We start from the raw sequence: 19,132 nt of genomic DNA on the forward strand, positions 1-19,132 counted from the left end.
ACACCGGGACAGACATGAAACATTTCTTAATCGCTGAGAAGGATTCCTTAGTGAGTACAGACCAATTTTTCACATCAGCTCCCTTCTGGGTAAGATCCGTGAGTGGTTTAACCACTTGTGAGAAACTTTTAATGAATCTCCGGTAATAGATCGCAAATCCTAAGAAGCGCTGGAGCCCCTTGAGATCTCGAGGCTGAACCCAGTCAGCGATCGCCAGCACCTTCTTAGGATCCATACGAAACCCCTCACAGGACACAATCAACCCCAAAAAAAGACAGCTCCTGTACAAAAAATGAACATTTTTCCAATTTAGCGAACAATTGGTTCTCCCTGAGTCTCTGGAGAATTGTCTTTAGATGTTGCAAGTGAGACTGACTGTCCGGGGAATACACCAAAATATCATCCAAATAAATAATAACAAAACGGCCTATCAGATCAGAAAACACAACATTGATGAAATTTTGGAAAATAGCGGTGGCATTAGTTAACCCAAATGGCATTACCAGGTTCTCAAAGAGTCCTTCTGATGTGAGGAATGCCGTTTTCCACTCGTCCCCTTCCAGAACCCTTATCAGATTGTAGGTCCCCCGCAGATCTAACTTGGAGAACCATTGGGCCCCAGCTAACTGGTCACATAAGTCTGGGATGAGGGGAAGAGGGGAAGAGTTCCTAACCGTTATCTTGCTCAGTTCCCGAAAGTCGAGGCACGGCCGCAAACCACCATCTTTTTTCTTCACAAAGAAGAACCCTGCTGCCACAGGTGACACAGAAGGCCTGATATGCCCTTTGCGGAGGCTCTCAGCTATGTACTCCTTCATGGCTTGGCGCTCAGGCCCAGACAAATTGAACAATCGAGCCTTAGGTAACTTGGCTCCGGGTACTAAATCAATGGCACAATCATAGGGTCTATGTGGTGGCAGCGCCTCAGCCTCACTTTCGGAAAATACGTCTTCGAAATCCTTCAGGTACTCCGGAATACCTTCCAGATTGACAGACGACACAGACACGGATTTAACAGCGTTAACAAGATGTCCCCCGTTACCACATTTATTATTGCATCCCCATTGAGTGATTTCCCCTGTAACCCAATCAATGGTAGGATTATGGCGTTGAAGCCAAGGCATCCCCAGTACCAGTCCTGCAGGCAAGTTATCTAGCACCAGACAACTTAGTTTCTCCACATGAGTGGAACCCACTGTTAGAGAAAAAAGTTCAGACCTGCAACAGATACCGTCTTGGGTTAAAGGAGATGAGTCAATTGCCACAAGTTTAACAGGATCGTGAAGCCTGACTGTCCCGATCTTATTGTCATAACCTTGGTAGCAATCAGGTTCACAGCAGAACCGCAGTCAATAAAAGCAGTAGTCTGAACAGGACCATAACCAAGTTCCAGTTCCACCTGCAGCACCATTTTTGCACATGAGGAAAATTGTACCTGAAGGTCTGTGTAGCCTTCTCGACTACTACCCAGACCTAGTCGTTTCCCACCATCTTGGAGGATGACGGACAGGAGGGGCAGTCCTTCTTCCAATGTCCAGATTTCCCACAATAGAAGCACAACTGCTTTTCACGGCGGCGTCTTCTTTCCTTACCCTCACAGGTGACAGCGCTCACCTCCATAGCCATAGGAAGAGTACGGGGTCTCATCTCCACTGAAGAATAAGGGCGTTTCCCGTTGCATAATGCCTCTAGCCCGCAGCCTGCGATCCATGCGAACCGCTTGGACCATGGCATCCTCCAGGGAGTCAGGCTGAGGATGAAGTGCCAAAGCATCCTTCAGACGTTCACACAGGCCTCTGTGGAAAAGCCCCCGAAAGGGCGGCATCACTCCAGGAAATCTCCCCTGCCCAACGTCTGAATTCAGTACAGAACCATTCGGCCGAGTGCTCCCCCTGACAGACACTCATCACCTTGTCCTCAGCCAACCGCACTCTATCAGGCTCATCATAAATAAGCCCTAAGGCTTCAAAAAACGCATCCACAGACATTCTCTCAGGGGCAAAAGAGGAAAGCGAAAATGCCCAGGCTTGTGGGGACCCCCTAAGGGAGATCACCACCCCCACCCTCTGTTTCTCATCCCCAGAGGAGCGGAGTCACAAAGAAAAAAAAAGCTTACAGCCCTCCTTAAATGCCCTGAAATCATCCTTGTTACCAGAAAATATATCTGGCAATTTAACCGGGGATTCAGGTGGGACTAAAATGACATCTCTATTCCCCACCTGCTGGAAGCCTGCGGAAAGTACCCCCTGAACCGAGTCCTCCATCCGCCGATGGGACTGGGCCAGAGCTTGGTGTTCCAAACTAAGCTTCTGCAGTGACTGAGTCAAGCATTTCACCAGCTCAGATAAAGCATACATTGGGTCCATGCTGCAGAAGTGAGGAGTGAAAAAAATTGTAGGCCAGTTATAATGTCAGGAACACCGCACTGAACTTGCTCACTGAGCCAGTGCGCGTGTCCTGAGTAAAGTGAAACAGTGCTCAAAGATACCTGTGGAGAAGGCAGCAACCGAGTAGATGCGTACTTCAGAGCCGCAGGACCTGAAGCACGTGACTGCTAGAGGCGTGGCCTAAACTCCAGAGCGCTAAGAGCTGCAAGAGAACTCCTAGCAGGGTAACTGCGAGACAAAGTTACCAAGGGGCATAGACAGGGAGAATAGTCAGGACGTAGCCAATGGGTCACACACAGATATAGCTGCAAAGTACCAAAGGGGCGAGCAGAGAGTAGTCAGGTCACAGGCAATGAGTCATTCACAGATAATAACGCAGTACAAAATCAACAGGCAAACTCACAACGGGAAACAGAACCGGGTCAGAACCATATAAACAAGCTATAGCAACACACAGGCACACAGAGGTCAGCACACTAGGCCAAAGCCAAAAGTATAACTGGCAGGGATTGAAGCTTCCCAGGGGTTTAAGAAGCTCTCCCAGAAAGAGGCCACAATCATTAACCCCAAGTGTGCAGGTCAAAACCTGCACAGAGCTCCAGACATTAACCCCCAGTGTGCAGCTCAAAAACCTGCACTGGGATCATGACAGAGTACCTATTGTACCCTATGTGCTGGAATTCCGGGACCGCCTACAGGAGCTGACTCAGGCTGTACGTGAGAACATGCAGGCGACCCAGCGGCGCCAGCGCATATGGTACGATCGGAGGGCCATAGAGTGCACTTTGGAAATAGGACAGAAGGTCCTGGTGTTAGGGCCCCTGCCATGCAGCTTGAAACTTATTCTGCTTAGTGGGCTCTACCAGGTAGTGGGGAAAATAGCCGACACAACCTATAATGTTGCCGACTGTGACGACCCCAGGGTTATCCGCATGTTCCACGTGAATATGCTGAAGCCCTACCGGGAGCGCCCTGAAGAGGTAGTGGCCATCTGTGCACCTGAAGCAGAGGATTTAGCCGGACTTCCCTTGCCGGAAGTCTTAGGGGAAAGGACTCAGTCTAAAACATGGGACCAGGTACACTTGGGTGAAGACCTAGGCCCCCGGGAGAGACAGCAGGCTGAGGAGTTGTTGAGGCTGCGACAGAGGATGTTTTCGGGGAGAGCGGGGTACACTCGCCTGGCACAACACAAGGTTGAGACCCAGGATCAGACCCCCCTGCGACAAAACCCCTTCCGCGTCCCTGAGTCTGTATGAGAGGGGATGCGACAAGAGATACAAGAGATGTTGAGTTTAGGGGTCATTGAAGAGTCAGATAGTCCCCTGGGCATCCCCCGTAGTGTTAGTGCCCAAGAAGGATGGGACTACACGGTTTTGTATAGACTATCGTAGGCTCAATGAGAAAACAGTGACGGATGCATACCCATGCCGCGTGTGGATGAGTTGTTAGACCGGCTGGCGGGGGCAAATTATTTGACCACCATCGATCTATGCAAAGGCTACTGGCAGATTCCCCTTAGTCCTGACGCTATTCCCAAGTCGGCATTTGTCACCCCGTTCGGCTTATTCCAGTTTCGAGTTATGCCATTCGGGATGAAGAATGCCCCGGCGACTTCCAAAGGCTGGCTGACCGGCTTCTGGATGGTCTCCAGGACTATGCTTGTGCCTACCTGGACGACATCGCCATCTACACTGCGACATGGGAAGAGCATCTAAATCACCTAGAGACAGTATTGGACAGGATCCACCAGGCCGTTTCTAGGGACAGCGGGGTATTACAGGAAATTCGCTCCCAATTACAGCAGCGTAGCCAAGCCCCTCACTGATCTGACCCGTAAGAACCAACCCCGCCAGGTAGCCTGGACCTCAGAGTGTGAGGAAGCCTTCCGCCAACTAAAGGACGCCCTCACCAATACCCCTGTATTGGCCGCACCCGATCCAACTAAACGTTTCCTTGTTCACACAGAAGCTTCTATGTTTGGATTGGAGGCAGTACTGAGCCAAGTCAGGCCGGGCGGCCAAGAACACCCAGTAGCTTACCTGAGTCGGAAACTACTGCCCCGTGAAGTAAGCTATGCGACCATTGAGAAGGAGTGCCTGGCGGCAGTAGTATGGGCACTCAAGAAGTTGCAACCATATTTGTAAGGACGACAGTTTTCCCTCCTAACGGACCATAATCCCCTAGTGAGGCTTAATCGGGTCTCCGGAGACAACGCCAGATCGCTGCGGTGGAGTTTAGCCCTACAACCTCTGGACTTCACCATCCACCACAGACCCAGCAAACTAAACGGTAACGCCGATGGACTAAGTCGACAAACGGAACTTGTATCAACCCCATAAACTTCGGTCATCCCCAAACCAATCCGTTGAGGATCAGACTGTGTATGTCGATCGCGTCGATGAAAAGGGGAGCCGTGTTACTTGTTAAAGAACCACTCAGCACCCAGAATATGTGGTGCAGTTATATGTATGTATAATAGGTTCCATGTGAGATGCATGTCCCTAATGCATCAGTTCACAGGCTTCGCCCCTGGGCAGAGGGGACACGATATTCTCCTTTTGTCCACCCTCCCCCCACCTTTGTAATTCCCACAGTAAACATCAGCAGGCTCCGGCCACCTGCGGCTTTTGTAATGTATGTCTGGCCTGCCGCTTTTCTATTGGCCGGACCTCTGTATCTGTGTGATATACTCTGTGTCCTGTGAGTAAAGTGTTGTCAGACTGGAAATACGTGGAGAAGCAGTGATCTTTTATATGCGCCTATGTAACAAAGGAATTCCAGCCAGCGTCATTCATTCAGACTCCAGACAACGCAGAGCGGACCTCCGAAAACACGGGGTGGTACTGAAAGTTACCCCAGCTTGGTAGACCCCGTTACAGTGTATATCTCCCGTGTATACAGGACACGCTGCTGTATGATGTATGAGGACAGGACCATCGTATTAATGACCCCTCATCCCCATACAGTGTATATCCCCAGTGTATACAGGACACGCTGCTGTATGATGTATGAGGACAGGACCATCGTATTAATGACCCCTCATCCCCATACAGTGTATATCCCCAGTGTATACAGGACACGGTGCTGTATGATGTATGAGGACAGGACCATCGTATTAATGACCCCTCATCTCCATACAGTGTATATCCCCCGTGTACACAGGACACGCTGCTGTATGATGTGCGAGATGTATGAGGACAATATATTCATGATTAGTTAGATCTGTATTCTTCTTATCTTCCCGTGTGAGTGCATCTAGTTATATGATCAATCGCCTGTTAGCGGCAGAAATATATCAGTATACATGGAGCAGTAGTCACCCCCCTCACTGGAGTCAGGACCTTCTAAAGATGGATGGACTTCTCCAGTGAAAATTTGGAATAACCACATTAAATCATTGTCATGAAATCACAAATAATTTCTTGGGTCACCGAGTGTGTACTTCTATACACCCCAACTTTATGATGACATTAACCATTAAATCACTCACACCCCATATAAACAGACAGTAGGGCGACTGCCTTTTTAGTCTCTAACCTCGAGCTCAATGAGATCCTGCAGCATCTGCCTGTTCCAGAAGAAGCGCTCATCCACCTGAAAAGTAACACATCAAATAAATGAGAAAATCAGGGTCAAGTACGGATTTCCTGATCTCAGAGTTCCCACAGCACTCCACCATGGTACAAAGCCCCCCTAACCACAGCATCTCCACAACACTCCACCATGGTACAAAACCCCCTGATCTCAACGTTCCCACACACTCCACCATGGAACAATGACCTGAGAGTCCCAATAAAAGGCCACCATCGTACAGAGCCCCCCCATTTTCTGCAACACTTCACCGCCTTACTGTCAGTGTTCTCACAAAATTACATCATGGTAGAAATCAGCTTGATGTCAGCGTTCCTACAATACTCCACCATGTTACACAGCCCCCTGATCTCAGCGTCCCCACAACACTCCACCATGGTACAAAGTCTCCCAGATCTGAATATTCCCACAATACTCCACAATGTTACCAAGACCTAGTGATTTCAGTGTTCCCACAACACTTCAACATGGTACAAAGCCCGTGAGATCACGGCATTTCCAAAACACCACCATGGTAAAAAGGCCCCTGATCTCAGTTTCTCTCCAACACTCCACCACAAGATGGAACGCCCCTGACCTCACCGTGCCCACCACTCTCCTCCCCAGGACAGAGACCCAACTGACCTCAGCATCTTCATCACTCTTCTCAGGACGGAGTCTCCTTGATTTTTGTGTATCGATAGCGCACCACCATAGTATGGTACCTGATCTTGGTGTCCCCATAAATCCCCTAAAACAAAACGAAGCCCGCTCTGAACAAAGCAACCACTCACCCTCTTCCAGAGCGGCAGATCCAGAACCTCAGTGGTGTTCTGCCGCTGCACAGAGTTGGTCAGGTTATATGTCCAGCTGTAGTAAAAGGAGTCAGAGTCCATGAACATCTTAAATAATTCTTCAAGTAAGCGACGCTCAAGTCTCTCCTTTTCCTTATCGTCCTTACCCTAACAAAAAAGAATCACGAGAAGGAAATTAAAACATAAAATCCCACAGGAGCTTACACTCTATAGATACAGGAGGAGGAGGAGTCCTGACCAAAGGAGCTTACACTCTATAGATACAGGAGGAGGAGGAGTCCTGACCACAGGAGCTTACACTCTATAGATACAGGAGGAGGAGGAGTCCTGACCACAGGAGCTTACACTCTATAGATACAGGAGGAGGAGTCCTGACCACAGGAGCTTACACTCTATAGATACGGGAAGAGGAGGAGTCCTGACCACAGGAGCTTACACTCTATAGATACAGGAGGAGGAGGAGTCCTGACCACAGGAGCTTACACTCTATAGATACAGGAGGAGGAGGAGTCCTGACCACAGGAGCTTACACTCTATAGATACGGGAAGAGGAGGAGTCCTGACCACAGGAGCTTACACTCTATAGATACAGGAGGAGGAGGAGTCCTGACCACAGGAGCTTACACTCTATAGATACAGGAGGAGTCCTGACCAAAGGAGCTTACACTCTATAGATACAGGAGGAGGAGGAGTCCTGACCACAGGAGCTTACACTCTATAGATACAGGAGGAGTCCTGACCAAAAGAGCTTACACTCTATAGATACAGGAGGAGGAGGAGTCCTGACCACAGGAGCTTACACTCTATAGATACGGGAAGAGGAGGAGTCCTGACCACAGGAGCTTACACTCTATAGATACAGGAGCAGGAGGAGTCCTGACCACAGGAGCTTACACTCTATAGATACAGGAGGAGGAGGAGTCCTGACCAAAGGAGCTTACACTCTAGAGATACAGGAGGAGGAGGAGTCCTGACCACAGGAGCTTACACTCTATAGATACAGGAGGAGGAGTCGTCCTGACCACAGGAGCTTACACTCTATAGATACAGGAGGAGTCCTGACCAAAGGAGCTTACACTCTATAGATACAGGAGGAGGAGGAGTCCTGACCACAGGAGCTTACAGTCTATAGATACATGAGGAGGAGGAGTCCTGACCACAGGAGTTTACACTCTATAGATACTGGAGGAATCCTGACCACAGGAGCTTACACTCTATAGATACAGGAGGAGGAGGAGTCCTGACCACAGGAGCTTACACTCTATAGATACAGGAGGAGGAGGAGTCCTGAACACAGGAGCTTACACTCTATAGATACAGGAGGAGGACGAGTCCTGACCACAGGAGCTTACACTCTACAGATATAGGAGGAGTAGGAGTCCTGACCACAGGAGCTTACACTCTATAGATACAGGAGGAGGAGGAGTCCTGACCACAGGCGCTTACACTCTATAGATACAGGAGGAGGAGTCCTGACCACAGGAGCTTACACTCTATAGATACAGGAGGAGGAGGAGTCCTGACCACAGGCGCTTACACTCTATAGATACAGGAGGAGGAGTCCTGACCACAGGAGCTTACACTCTATAGATAAAGGAGGAAGACGAGTCCTGACCACAGGAGCTTACACTCTATAGATATAGGAGGAGGAGGAGTCCTGACCACAGGAGCTTACACTCTATAGATAAAGGAGGAAGACGAGTCCTGACCACAGGAGCTTACACTCTATAGATATAGGAGGAGGAGTCCTGACCATAGGAGCTTACACTCTATAGATACAGGAGGAGGAGGAGTCCTGACCACAGGAGCTTACACTCTATAGATACGGGAAGAGGAGGAGTCCTGACCACAGGAGCTTACACTCTATAGATACAGGAGCAGGAGGAGTCCTGACCACAGGAGCTTACACTCTATAGATACAGGAGGAGGAGTCGTCCTGACCACAGGAGCTTACACTCTATAGATACAGGAGGAGTCCTGACCAAAGGAGCTTACACTCTATAGATACAGGAGGAGGAGGAGTCCTGACCACAGGAGTTTACACTCTATAGATACAGGAGGAGGAGGAATCCTGACCACAGGAGCTTACACTCTATAGATACAGGAGGAGGAGGAGTCCTGACCACAGGAGCTTACACTCTATAGATACAGGAGGAGGAGGAGTCCTGACCACAGGAGCTTACACTCTATAGATACAGGAGGAGGACGAGTCCTGACCACAGGAGCTTACACTCTACAGATACAGGAGGAGGAGGAGTCCTGACCACAGGAGCTTACACTCTATAGATACAGGAGGAGGAGGAGTCCTGACCACAGGCGCTTACACTCTATAGATATAGGAGGAGGACGAGTCCTGACCACAGGAGCTTACACTCTATAGATAAAGGAGGAAGACGAGTCCTGACCACAGGAGCTTACACTCTATAGATACAGGAGGAGGAGTCCTGACCACAGGAGCTTACACTCTATAGATACAGGAGGAGGAGGAGTCCTGACCACAGGAGCTTACACTCTATAGATACAGGAGGAGGAGGAGTCCTGACCATAGGAGCTTACACTCTATAGATACAGGAGGAGGAGGAGTCCTGACCATAGGAGCTTACACTCTATAGATACAGGAGGAGGAGGAGTCCTGACCATAGGAGCTCACACTCTATAGATACAGGAGGAGGAGGAGTCCTGACTACAGAAGCTTACACTCTATAGATACAGGAGGAGGAAGAGTCCTGACCATAGGAGCTTACACTCTATAGATACAGGAGGAGGAGGAGTCCTGACCATAGGAGCTTACACTCTATAGATACAGGAGGAGGAAGAGTCCTGACCATAGGAGCTTACACTCTATAGATACAGGAGGAGGAGGAATCCTGACCATAGGAGCTTACACTCTATAGATACAGGAGGAGGAAGAGTCCTGACCACAGGAGCTTACACTCTATAGATACAGGAGGAGGAGGAGTCCTGACCATAGGAGCTTACACTCTATAGATACAGGAGGAGGAGGAGTCCTGACTACAGAAGCTTACACTCTATAGATACAGGAGGAGGAGGAGTCCTGACCATAGGAGCTTACACTCTATAGATACAGGAGGAGGAAGAGTCCTGACCATAGGAGCTTACACTCTATAGATACAGGAGGAGGAGGAGTCCTGACCATAGGAGCTTACACTCTATAGATACAGGAGGAGGAAGAGTCCTGACCATAGGAGCTTACACTCTATAGATACAGGAGGAGGAGGAGTCCTGACCATAGGAGCTTACACTCTATAGATACAGGAGGAGGAAGAGTCCTGACCACAGGAGCTTACACTCTATAGATACAGGAGGAGGAGGAGTCCTGACCATAGGAGCTTACACTCTATAGATACAGGAGGAGGAGGAGTCCTGACTACAGAAGCTTACACTCTATAGATACAGGAGGAGGAGGAGTCCTGACCATAGGAGCTTACACTCTATAGATACAGGAGGAGGAAGAGTCCTGACCATAGGAGCTTACACTCTATAGATACAGGAGGAGGAGGAGTCCTGACCAAAGGAGCTTACACTCTATAGATACAGGAGGAGGAGGAGTCCTGACCATAGGAGCTTACACTCTATAGATACAGGAGGAGGAGGAGGAGGAGGAGTCCTGACCACTGGAGCTTACACTCTATAGATACAGGAGGAGGAGGATTTCTGACCACAGGAGCTTACACTCTATAGATACAGGGGGAGGAGGAGTCCTGACCACAGGAGCTTACACTCTATAGATACAGGAGGAGGAGTCCTGACCACAGGAGCTTACACTCTATAGAAACAGGAGGAGGAGGAGTCCTGAACACAGGAGCTTACACTCTACAGATACAGGAGGAGGAGGAGTCCTGACCATAGGAGCTTACACTCTATGGATACAGGAGGAGGAGGAGCTTACACTGTATAGATACAGGAGGAGGAGTCCTGACCACAGGAGCTTACACTCTATAGAAACAGGAGGAGGAGGAGTCCTGAACACAGGAGCTTACACTCTACAGATACAGGAGGAGGAGGAGTCCTGACCATAGGAGCTTACACTCTATAGATACAGGAGGAGGAGGAGCTTACACTCTATAGATACAGGAGGAGTCGTCCTGACCACAGGAGCTTACACTCTATAGATACAGGAGGAGGAGGAGTCCTGAACACAGGAGCTTACACTCTACAGATACAGGAGGAGGAGGAGTCCTGACCATAGGAGCTTACACTCTATAGATACAGGAGGAGGAGGAGCTTACACTGTATAGATACAGGAGGAGGAGTGCTGACCACAGGAGCTTACACTCTATAGATACAGGAGGAGGAGGAGTCCTGACCACAGGAGCTTACATTCTATAGATACAGGAGGAGGAGTCCTGACCACAGGAGCTTACACTCTATAGATACAGGAGGAGGAGGAGGAGTCCTGACCACAGGAGCTTACACTCTATAGATACAGGAGGAGGAGGAGTGCTGACCACAGGAGCTTACACTCTATAGATACAGGAGGAGGAGGAGCTTACACTGTATAGATACAGGAGGAGGAGTGCTGACCACAGGAGCTTACAATCTATAGATACAGGAGGAGGAGGAGTCCTGACCACAGGAGCTTACATTCTATAGATACAGGAGGAGGAGTCCTGACCACAGGAGCTTACACTCTATAGATACAGGAGGAGGAGGAGTGCTGACCACAGGAGCTTACACTCTATAGATACAGGAGGAGGAGTCCTGACTACAGGAGCTTACACTCTATAGATACAGGAGGAGGAGGAGTGCTGACCACAGGAGCTTACACTCTATAGATACAGGAGGAGGAGGAGTGCTGACCACAGGAGCTTACACTCTATAGATACAGGAGGAGGAGGAGTCCTGACCACAGGAGCTTACACTCTATAGATACAGGAGGAGGAGGAGTCCTGACCACAGGAGCTTACACTCTATAGATACAGGAGGAGGAGTCCTGACCACAGGAGCTTACACTCTATAGATACAGGAGGAGGAGGAGTGCTGACCACAGGAGCTTACACTCTATAGATACAGGAGGAGGAGGAGTGCTGACCACAGGAGCTTACACTCTATAGATACAGCAGGAGGAGGAGGAGTCCTGACCACAGGAGCTTACACTCTATAGATACAGGAGGAGGAGTCCTGACCACAGGAGCTTACACTCTATAGATACAGGAGGACGAGTCCTGACCACAGGAGCTTACACTCTATAGATACAGGAGGAGGAGTCCTGACCATAGGAGCTTACACTCTTCAGATAAAGAGGAGGAGGAGCTTACACTCTATAGATACAGGAGGAGGAGGAGTCCTGACCACAGGAGCTTACACTCTATAGATACAGGAGGAGGAGTCCTGACCACAGGAGCTTACACTCTATAGATACAGGAGGACGAGTCCTGACCACAGGAGCTTACACTCTATAGATACAGGAGGAGGAGGAGTCCTGAACACAGGAGCTTACACTCTATAGATACAGGAGGAGGAGGAGTCCTGACCACAGGAGCTTACACTCTATAGATACAGGAGGAGGAGGAGTCCTGACCACAGGAGCTTACACTCTATAGATACAGGAGGAGGAGGAGTCCTGACCACAGGAGCTTACACTCTATAGATACAGGAGGAGGAGGAGTCCTGAACACAGGAGCTTACACTCTATAGATACAGGAGGAGGAGGAGTCCTGACCACAGGAGATTACACTCTATAGATACAGGAGGAGGAGTCCTGAACACAGGAGCTTACACTCTATAGATACAGGAGGAGGAGGCGTCCTGACCACAGGAGCTTACACTCTACAGATACAGGAGGAGGAGGAGTCCTGAACACAGGAGCTTACACTCTATAGATACAGGAGGAGGAGTCCTGAACACAGGAGCTTACACTCTATAGATACAGGAGGAGGAGGCGTCCTGACCACAGGAGCTTACACTCTATAGATACAGGAGGAGGAGGAGTCCTGACCACAGGAGATTACACTCAATAGGAGGAGGAGGGGGAGTCCTGACCACAGGAGCTTACACTCTATAGATACAGGAGGAGGAGGCGTCCTGACCACAGGAGCTTACACTCTATAGATACAGGAGGAGGAGGAGTCCTGACCACAGGAGATTACACTCAATAGGAGGAGGAGGGGGAGTCCTGAACACAGGAGCTTACACTCTATAGATACAGGAGGAGGAGGAGTCCTGACCACAGGAGCTTACACTCTATAGATACAGGAGGAGGAGGAGTCCTGACCACAGGAGCTTACACTCTATAGATACAGGAGGAGGAGGAGTCCTGACCATAGGAGCTTACACTCTATAGATACAGGAGGAGGAGGAGTGCTGACCACAGGAGCTTACACTCTATAGATACTGGAGGAGGAGGAGGAGTCCTGACCATAGGAGCTTACACTCTATAGATACAGGAGGAGGAGGAGTGCTGACCACAGGAGCTTACACTCTATAGATACAGGAGGAGGAGGAGTCCTGACCATAGGAGCTTACACTCTATAGATACAGGAGGAGGAGGAGTCCTGACCACAGGAGCTTACACTCTATAGATACTGGAGGAGGAGTCCTGACCACAGGAGCTTACACTCTATAGATACAGGAGGAGGAGGAGTCCTGACCACAGGAGATTACACTCAACAGGAGGAGGAGGATTTCTGACCACAGGAGCTTACACTCTATAGATATAGGAGGAGGCGTCGTGACCACAGGAGCTTACACTCTATAGATACAGGAGGAGGAGGAGTCCTGACCATTGGAGCTTACACTCTATAGATACAGGAGGAGGAGGAGTGCTGACCACAGGAGCTTACACTCTATAGATACAGGAGGAGGAGGAGGAGTGCTGACCACAGGAGCTTACACTCTATAGATACAGGAGGAGGAGGAGGAGTCCTGACCACAGGAGCTTACACTCTATAGATACAGGAGGAGGAGTCCTGACCACAGGAGCTTACACTCTATAGATACAGGAGGACGAGTCCTGACCACAGGAGCTTACACTCTATAGATACAGGAGGAGGAGTGCTGACCACAGGAGGTTACACTCTATTGATACAGGAGGAGGAGTGCTGACCACAGGAGCTTACACTCTATAGATACAGGAGGAGGAGGAGTCCTGACCACAGGAGATTACACTCTATAGGTACAGGAGGAGGAGGAGTCCTGACCACAGGCGCTTACACTATAGATACAGGAGGAGTCGTCGTCCTGACCACAGGAGCTTACACTCTATAGATACAGGAGGAGTCGTCCTGACCACAGGAGCTTACACTCTATAGATACAGGAGGAGGAGGAGTCCTGACCATAGGAGCTTACACTCTATAGATACAGGAGGAGGAGGAGTGCTGACCACAGGAGCTTACACTCTATAGATACAGGAGGAGGAGGAGTCCTGACCACAGGAGCTTACACTCTATAGATACAGGAGGAGGAGTCCTGACCACAGGAGCTTACACTCTATAGATACAGGAGGACGAGTCCTGACCACAGGAGCTTACACTCTATAGATACAGGAGGAGGAGGAGTCCTGAACACAGGAGCTTACACTCTATAGATACAGGAGGAGGAGGAGTCCTGACCACAGGAGCTTACACTCTATAGATACAGGAGGAGGAGGAGTCCTGACCACAGGAGCTTACACTCTATAGATACAGGAGGAGGAGGAGTCCTGACCACAGGAGCTTACACTCTATAGATACAGGAGGAGGAGGAGTCCTGAACACAGGAGCTTACACTCTATAGATACAGGAGGAGGAGGAGTCCTGACCACAGGAGATTACACTCTATAGATACAGGAGGAGGAGTCCTGAACACAGGAGCTTACACTCTATAGATACAGGAGGAGGAGGCGTCCTGACCACAGGAGCTTACACTCTACAGATACAGGAGGAGGAGGAGTCCTGAACACAGGAGCTTACACTCTATAGATACAGGAGGAGGAGTCCTGAACACAGGAGCTTACACTCTATAGATACAGGAGGAGGAGGCGTCCTGACCACAGGAGCTTACACTCTATAGATACAGGAGGAGGAGGAGTCCTGACCACAGGAGATTACACTCAATAGGAGGAGGAGGGGGAGTCCTGACCACAGGAGCTTACACTCTATAGATACAGGAGGAGGAGGCGTCCTGACCACAGGAGCTTACACTCTATAGATACAGGAGGAGGAGGAGTCCTGACCACAGGAGATTACACTCAATAGGAGGAGGAGGGGGAGTCCTGAACACAGGAGCTTACACTCTATAGATACAGGAGGAGGAGGAGTCCTGACCACAGGAGCTTACACTCTATAGATACAGGAGGAGGAGGAGTCCTGACCACAGGAGCTTACACTCTATAGATACAGGAGGAGGAGGAGTCCTGACCATAGGAGCTTACACTCTATAGATACAGGAGGAGGAGGAGTGCTGACCACAGGAGCTTACACTCTATAGATACTGGAGGAGGAGGAGGAGTCCTGACCATAGGAGCTTACACTCTATAGATACAGGAGGAGGAGGAGTGCTGACCACAGGAGCTTACACTCTATAGATACAGGAGGAGGAGGAGTCCTGACCATAGGAGCTTACACTCTATAGATACAGGAGGAGGAGGAGTCCTGACCACAGGAGCTTACACTCTATAGATACTGGAGGAGGAGTCCTGACCACAGGAGCTTACACTCTATAGATACAGGAGGAGGAGGAGTCCTGACCACAGGAGATTACACTCAACAGGAGGAGGAGGATTTCTGACCACAGGAGCTTACACTCTATAGATACAGGAGGAGGAGGAGTCCTGACCACAGGAGCTTACACTCTATAGATATAGGAGGAGGCGTCGTGACCACAGGAGCTTACACTCTATAGATACAGGAGGAGGAGGAGTCCTGACCATTGGAGCTTACACTCTATAGATACAGGAGGAGGAGGAGTGCTGACCACAGGAGCTTACACTCTATAGATACAGGAGGAGGAGGAGTGCTGACCACAGGAGCTTACACTCTATAGATACAGGAGGAGGAGGAGGAGTCCTGACCACAGGAGCTTACACTCTATAGATACAGGAGGAGGAGTCCTGACCACAGGAGCTTACACTCTATAGATACAGGAGGACGAGTCCTGACCACAGGAGCTTACACTCTATAGATACAGGAGGAGGAGTGCTGACCACAGGAGGTTACACTCTATTGATACAGGAGGAGGAGTGCTGACCACAGGAGCTTACACTCTATAGATACAGGAGGAGGAGGAGTCCTGACCACAGGAGATTACACTCTATAGGTACAGGAGGAGGAGGAGTCCTGACCACAGGCGCTTACACTATAGATACAGGAGGAGTCGTCGTCCTGACCACAGGAGCTTACACTCTATAGATACAGGAGGAGTCGTCCTGACCACAGGAGCTTACACTCTATAGATACAGGAGGAGGAGGAGTCCTGACCACAGGAGCTTACACTCTATAGATACAGGAGGAGGAGGAGTGCTGACCACAGGAGCTTACACTCTATAGATACAGGAGGAGGAGGAGTCCTGACCACAGGAGCTTACACTCTATAGATACAGGAGGAGGAGGAGTCCTGAACACAGTAGCTTACACTCTACAGATACAGGAGGAGGAGGAGTCCTGACAACAGGAGATTACACTCAACAGGAGGAGGAGGATTTCTGACCACAGGAGCTTACACTCTATAGATATAGGAGGAGGCGTCGTGACCACAGGAGCTTACACTCTATAGATACAGGAGGAGGAGGAGTCCTGACCATTGGAGCTTACACTCTATAGATACAGGAGGAGGAGGAGTGCTGACCACAGGAGCTTACACTCTATAGATACAGGAGGAGGAGGAGTCCTGACCACAGGAGCTTACACTCTATAGATACAGGAGGAGGAGGAGTCCTGACCACAGGAGGTTACACTCTATTGATACAGGAGGAGGAGTGCTGACCACAGGAGCTTACACTCTATAGATACAGGAGGAGGAGGAGTCCTGACCACAGGAGCTTACACGCTATAGATACAGGAGGAGTCGTCGTCCTGACCACAGGAGCTTACACTCTATAGATACAGGAGGAGTCGTCCTGACCACAGGAGCTTACACTCTATAGATACAGGAGGAGGAGGAGTCCTGACCACAGGAGCTTACACTCTATAGATACAGGAGGAGGAGGAGTCCTGACCACAGGAGCTTACACTCTATAGATACAGGAGGAGGAGGAGTGCTGACCACAGGAGCTTACACTCTATAGATACAGGAGGAGGAGGAGTCCTGACCACAGGAGCTTACACTCTATAGATACAGGAGGAGGAGGAGTCCTGAACACAGTAGCTTACACTCTACAGATACAGGAGGAGGAGGAGTCCTGACAACAGGAGATTACACTCAACAGGAGGAGGAGGATTTCTGACCACAGGAGCTTACACTCTATAGATATAGGAGGAGGCGTCGTGACCACAGGAGCTTACACTCTATAGATACAGGAGGAGGAGGAGTCCTGACCATTGGAGCTTACACTCTATAGATACAGGAGGAGGAGGAGTGCTGACCACAGGAGCTTACACTCTATAGATACAGGAGGAGGAGGAGTCCTGACCACAGGAGCTTACACTCTATAGATACAGGAGGAGGAGTGCTGACCACAGGAGGTTACACTCTATTGATACAGGAGGAGGAGTGCTGACCACAGGAGCTTACACTCTATAGATACAGGAGGAGGAGGAGTCCTGACCACAGGAGCTTACACGCTATAGGTACAGGAGGAGGAGGAGTCCTGACCACAGGCACTTACACTCTATAGATACAGGAGGAGTCGTCGTCCTGACCACAGGAGCTTACACTCTATAGATACAGGAGGAGTCGTCCTGACCACAGGAGCTTACACTCTATAGATACAGGAGGAGTCGTCCTGACCACAGGAGCTTACACTCTATAGATACAGGAGGAGGAGGAGTCCTGACCATAGGAGCTTACACTCTACAGATACAGGAGGAGGAGGAGTCCTGACCACAGGAGCTTACACTCTATAGATACTGGAGGAATCCTGACCACAGGAGCTTACACTCTATAGATACAGGAGGAGGAGGAGGAGTCCGGACCACAGGAGCTTACACTCTATAGATACAGGAGGAGGAGGAGTCCTGACCATAGTAGCTTACACTCTATAGATACAGGAGGAGAAGGAGTCCTGACCACAGGAGCTTACACTCTATAGATACAGGAAGAGGAGTCCTGACCACAGGAGCTTACACTCTATAGATACAGGAGGAGGAGTCCTGACCATAGGAGCTTACACTCTATAGATACAGGAGAAGGAGGAGTCCTGACCACAGGAGCTCACACTCTACAGATACAGGAGGAGGAGGAGGAGTCCTGACCACAGGAGCTTACACTCTATAGATACAGGAGGAGGAGGAGGAGTCCTGACGACAGGAGCTTACACTCTATAGATACAGGAGGAGGAGGAGTGTTGACCACAGGAGCTTACACTCTATAGATACAGGAGGAGGAGGAGTGCTGACCACAGGAGCTTACACTCTATAGATACAGGAGGAGGAGGAGTCCTGACCACAGGAGCTTACTGTCATGGTTAGGACATAGAATAGTAGAGTTGGAAGGGACCTCCTGGGCCATCTGGTCCAACCCCCTGCTCAAAGCAGGATTCGCTAAATCATCCCAGTCAGGTGTCTGTCCAGCCTCTGTTTGAAGACTTCCATTGAAGGAGAACTCACCACTTCTCGTGGCAGCTTGTTCCACTCATTGATCACGCTAACTGTCAAAAAGTTTTTTCTAATATCTAATCTGTCTCTCCTCCCATTCAGTTTCATCCCATTGCTTCTAGTGTTTCCTTGTGCAAATGAGAATAAAGGTGATCCTTCTACAATGTGACAGCCCTTTAGATATTTGTAGACAGCTATTAAGTCTCCTCTCAGTCTTCTCTTTTGCAAACTAAACATTCCCAAATCCTGCAACCTTTCCTCATAAGACAGGGTTTGCAGACCGGTCACCATTCTGGTCGCTCTTTTCTGAACTTGCTCCAGTTTGTTGATGTCTTTTTTAAAATGTGGAGCCCAAAACTGGACACAATATTCCAGATGAGGGCTGACCAAAGAGGATTAGAGGGAAATAATGACTTCACGTGATCTAGACTGTATGCTTCTGTTAATACATCCTAGAATTGGATTTGCCTTTTTTGCTGCTGCATCACACTGTTGACTCATATTCAGTCTGTGATCTATTAGTATACCCAAGTCTTTTTCACATGTGCTGTTGCTTAGCCCTATTCCTCCCATTCTGTATATGCTTTTTTCATTTTTATTGCCCAGATGTAGAACTTTGCATTTCTCCCTGTTAAAAACCATTTTGTTAGTTGCTGCCCACTTCTCCAG

The 19,132-nt window shown here is 49.5% G+C and overlaps 1 protein-coding gene across 4 annotated transcripts in view; it reads right to left on the reverse strand.

The window, feature by feature from the left end:
- The window catches only part of INPP5F (inositol polyphosphate-5-phosphatase F), a 248,256-nt gene that overhangs the window by 131,012 nt on the left and 98,112 nt on the right, over positions 1-19,132 (reverse strand). For 3 of the 4 annotated variants that reach the window (XR_012227544.1, XM_073564276.1, XM_073564275.1), the window contains 2 exons: positions 6,752-6,919; positions 5,925-5,981 (listed from right to left, as the gene is read on the reverse strand). Coding sequence is in view for 2 of the 4 variants with exons in the window: in XM_073564276.1 (XP_073420377.1) it covers positions 5,925-5,981; positions 6,752-6,919 (225 nt within the window). In the remaining 2 variants the exon portion in view is untranslated. Of the gene's footprint in view, positions 1-5,924; positions 5,982-6,751; positions 6,920-19,132 lie in introns of those variants that run through there. The other variant, XM_073564277.1, reaches the window with a different exon arrangement.

The sequence above is a fragment of the Dendrobates tinctorius genome, unplaced genomic scaffold (assembly GCF_039654945.1).
Source record: "Dendrobates tinctorius isolate UK_male_01 unplaced genomic scaffold, ASM3965494v1 ptg000443l, whole genome shotgun sequence".
NCBI classification, from domain to species: Eukaryota; Metazoa; Chordata; class Amphibia; order Anura; family Dendrobatidae; genus Dendrobates; species Dendrobates tinctorius.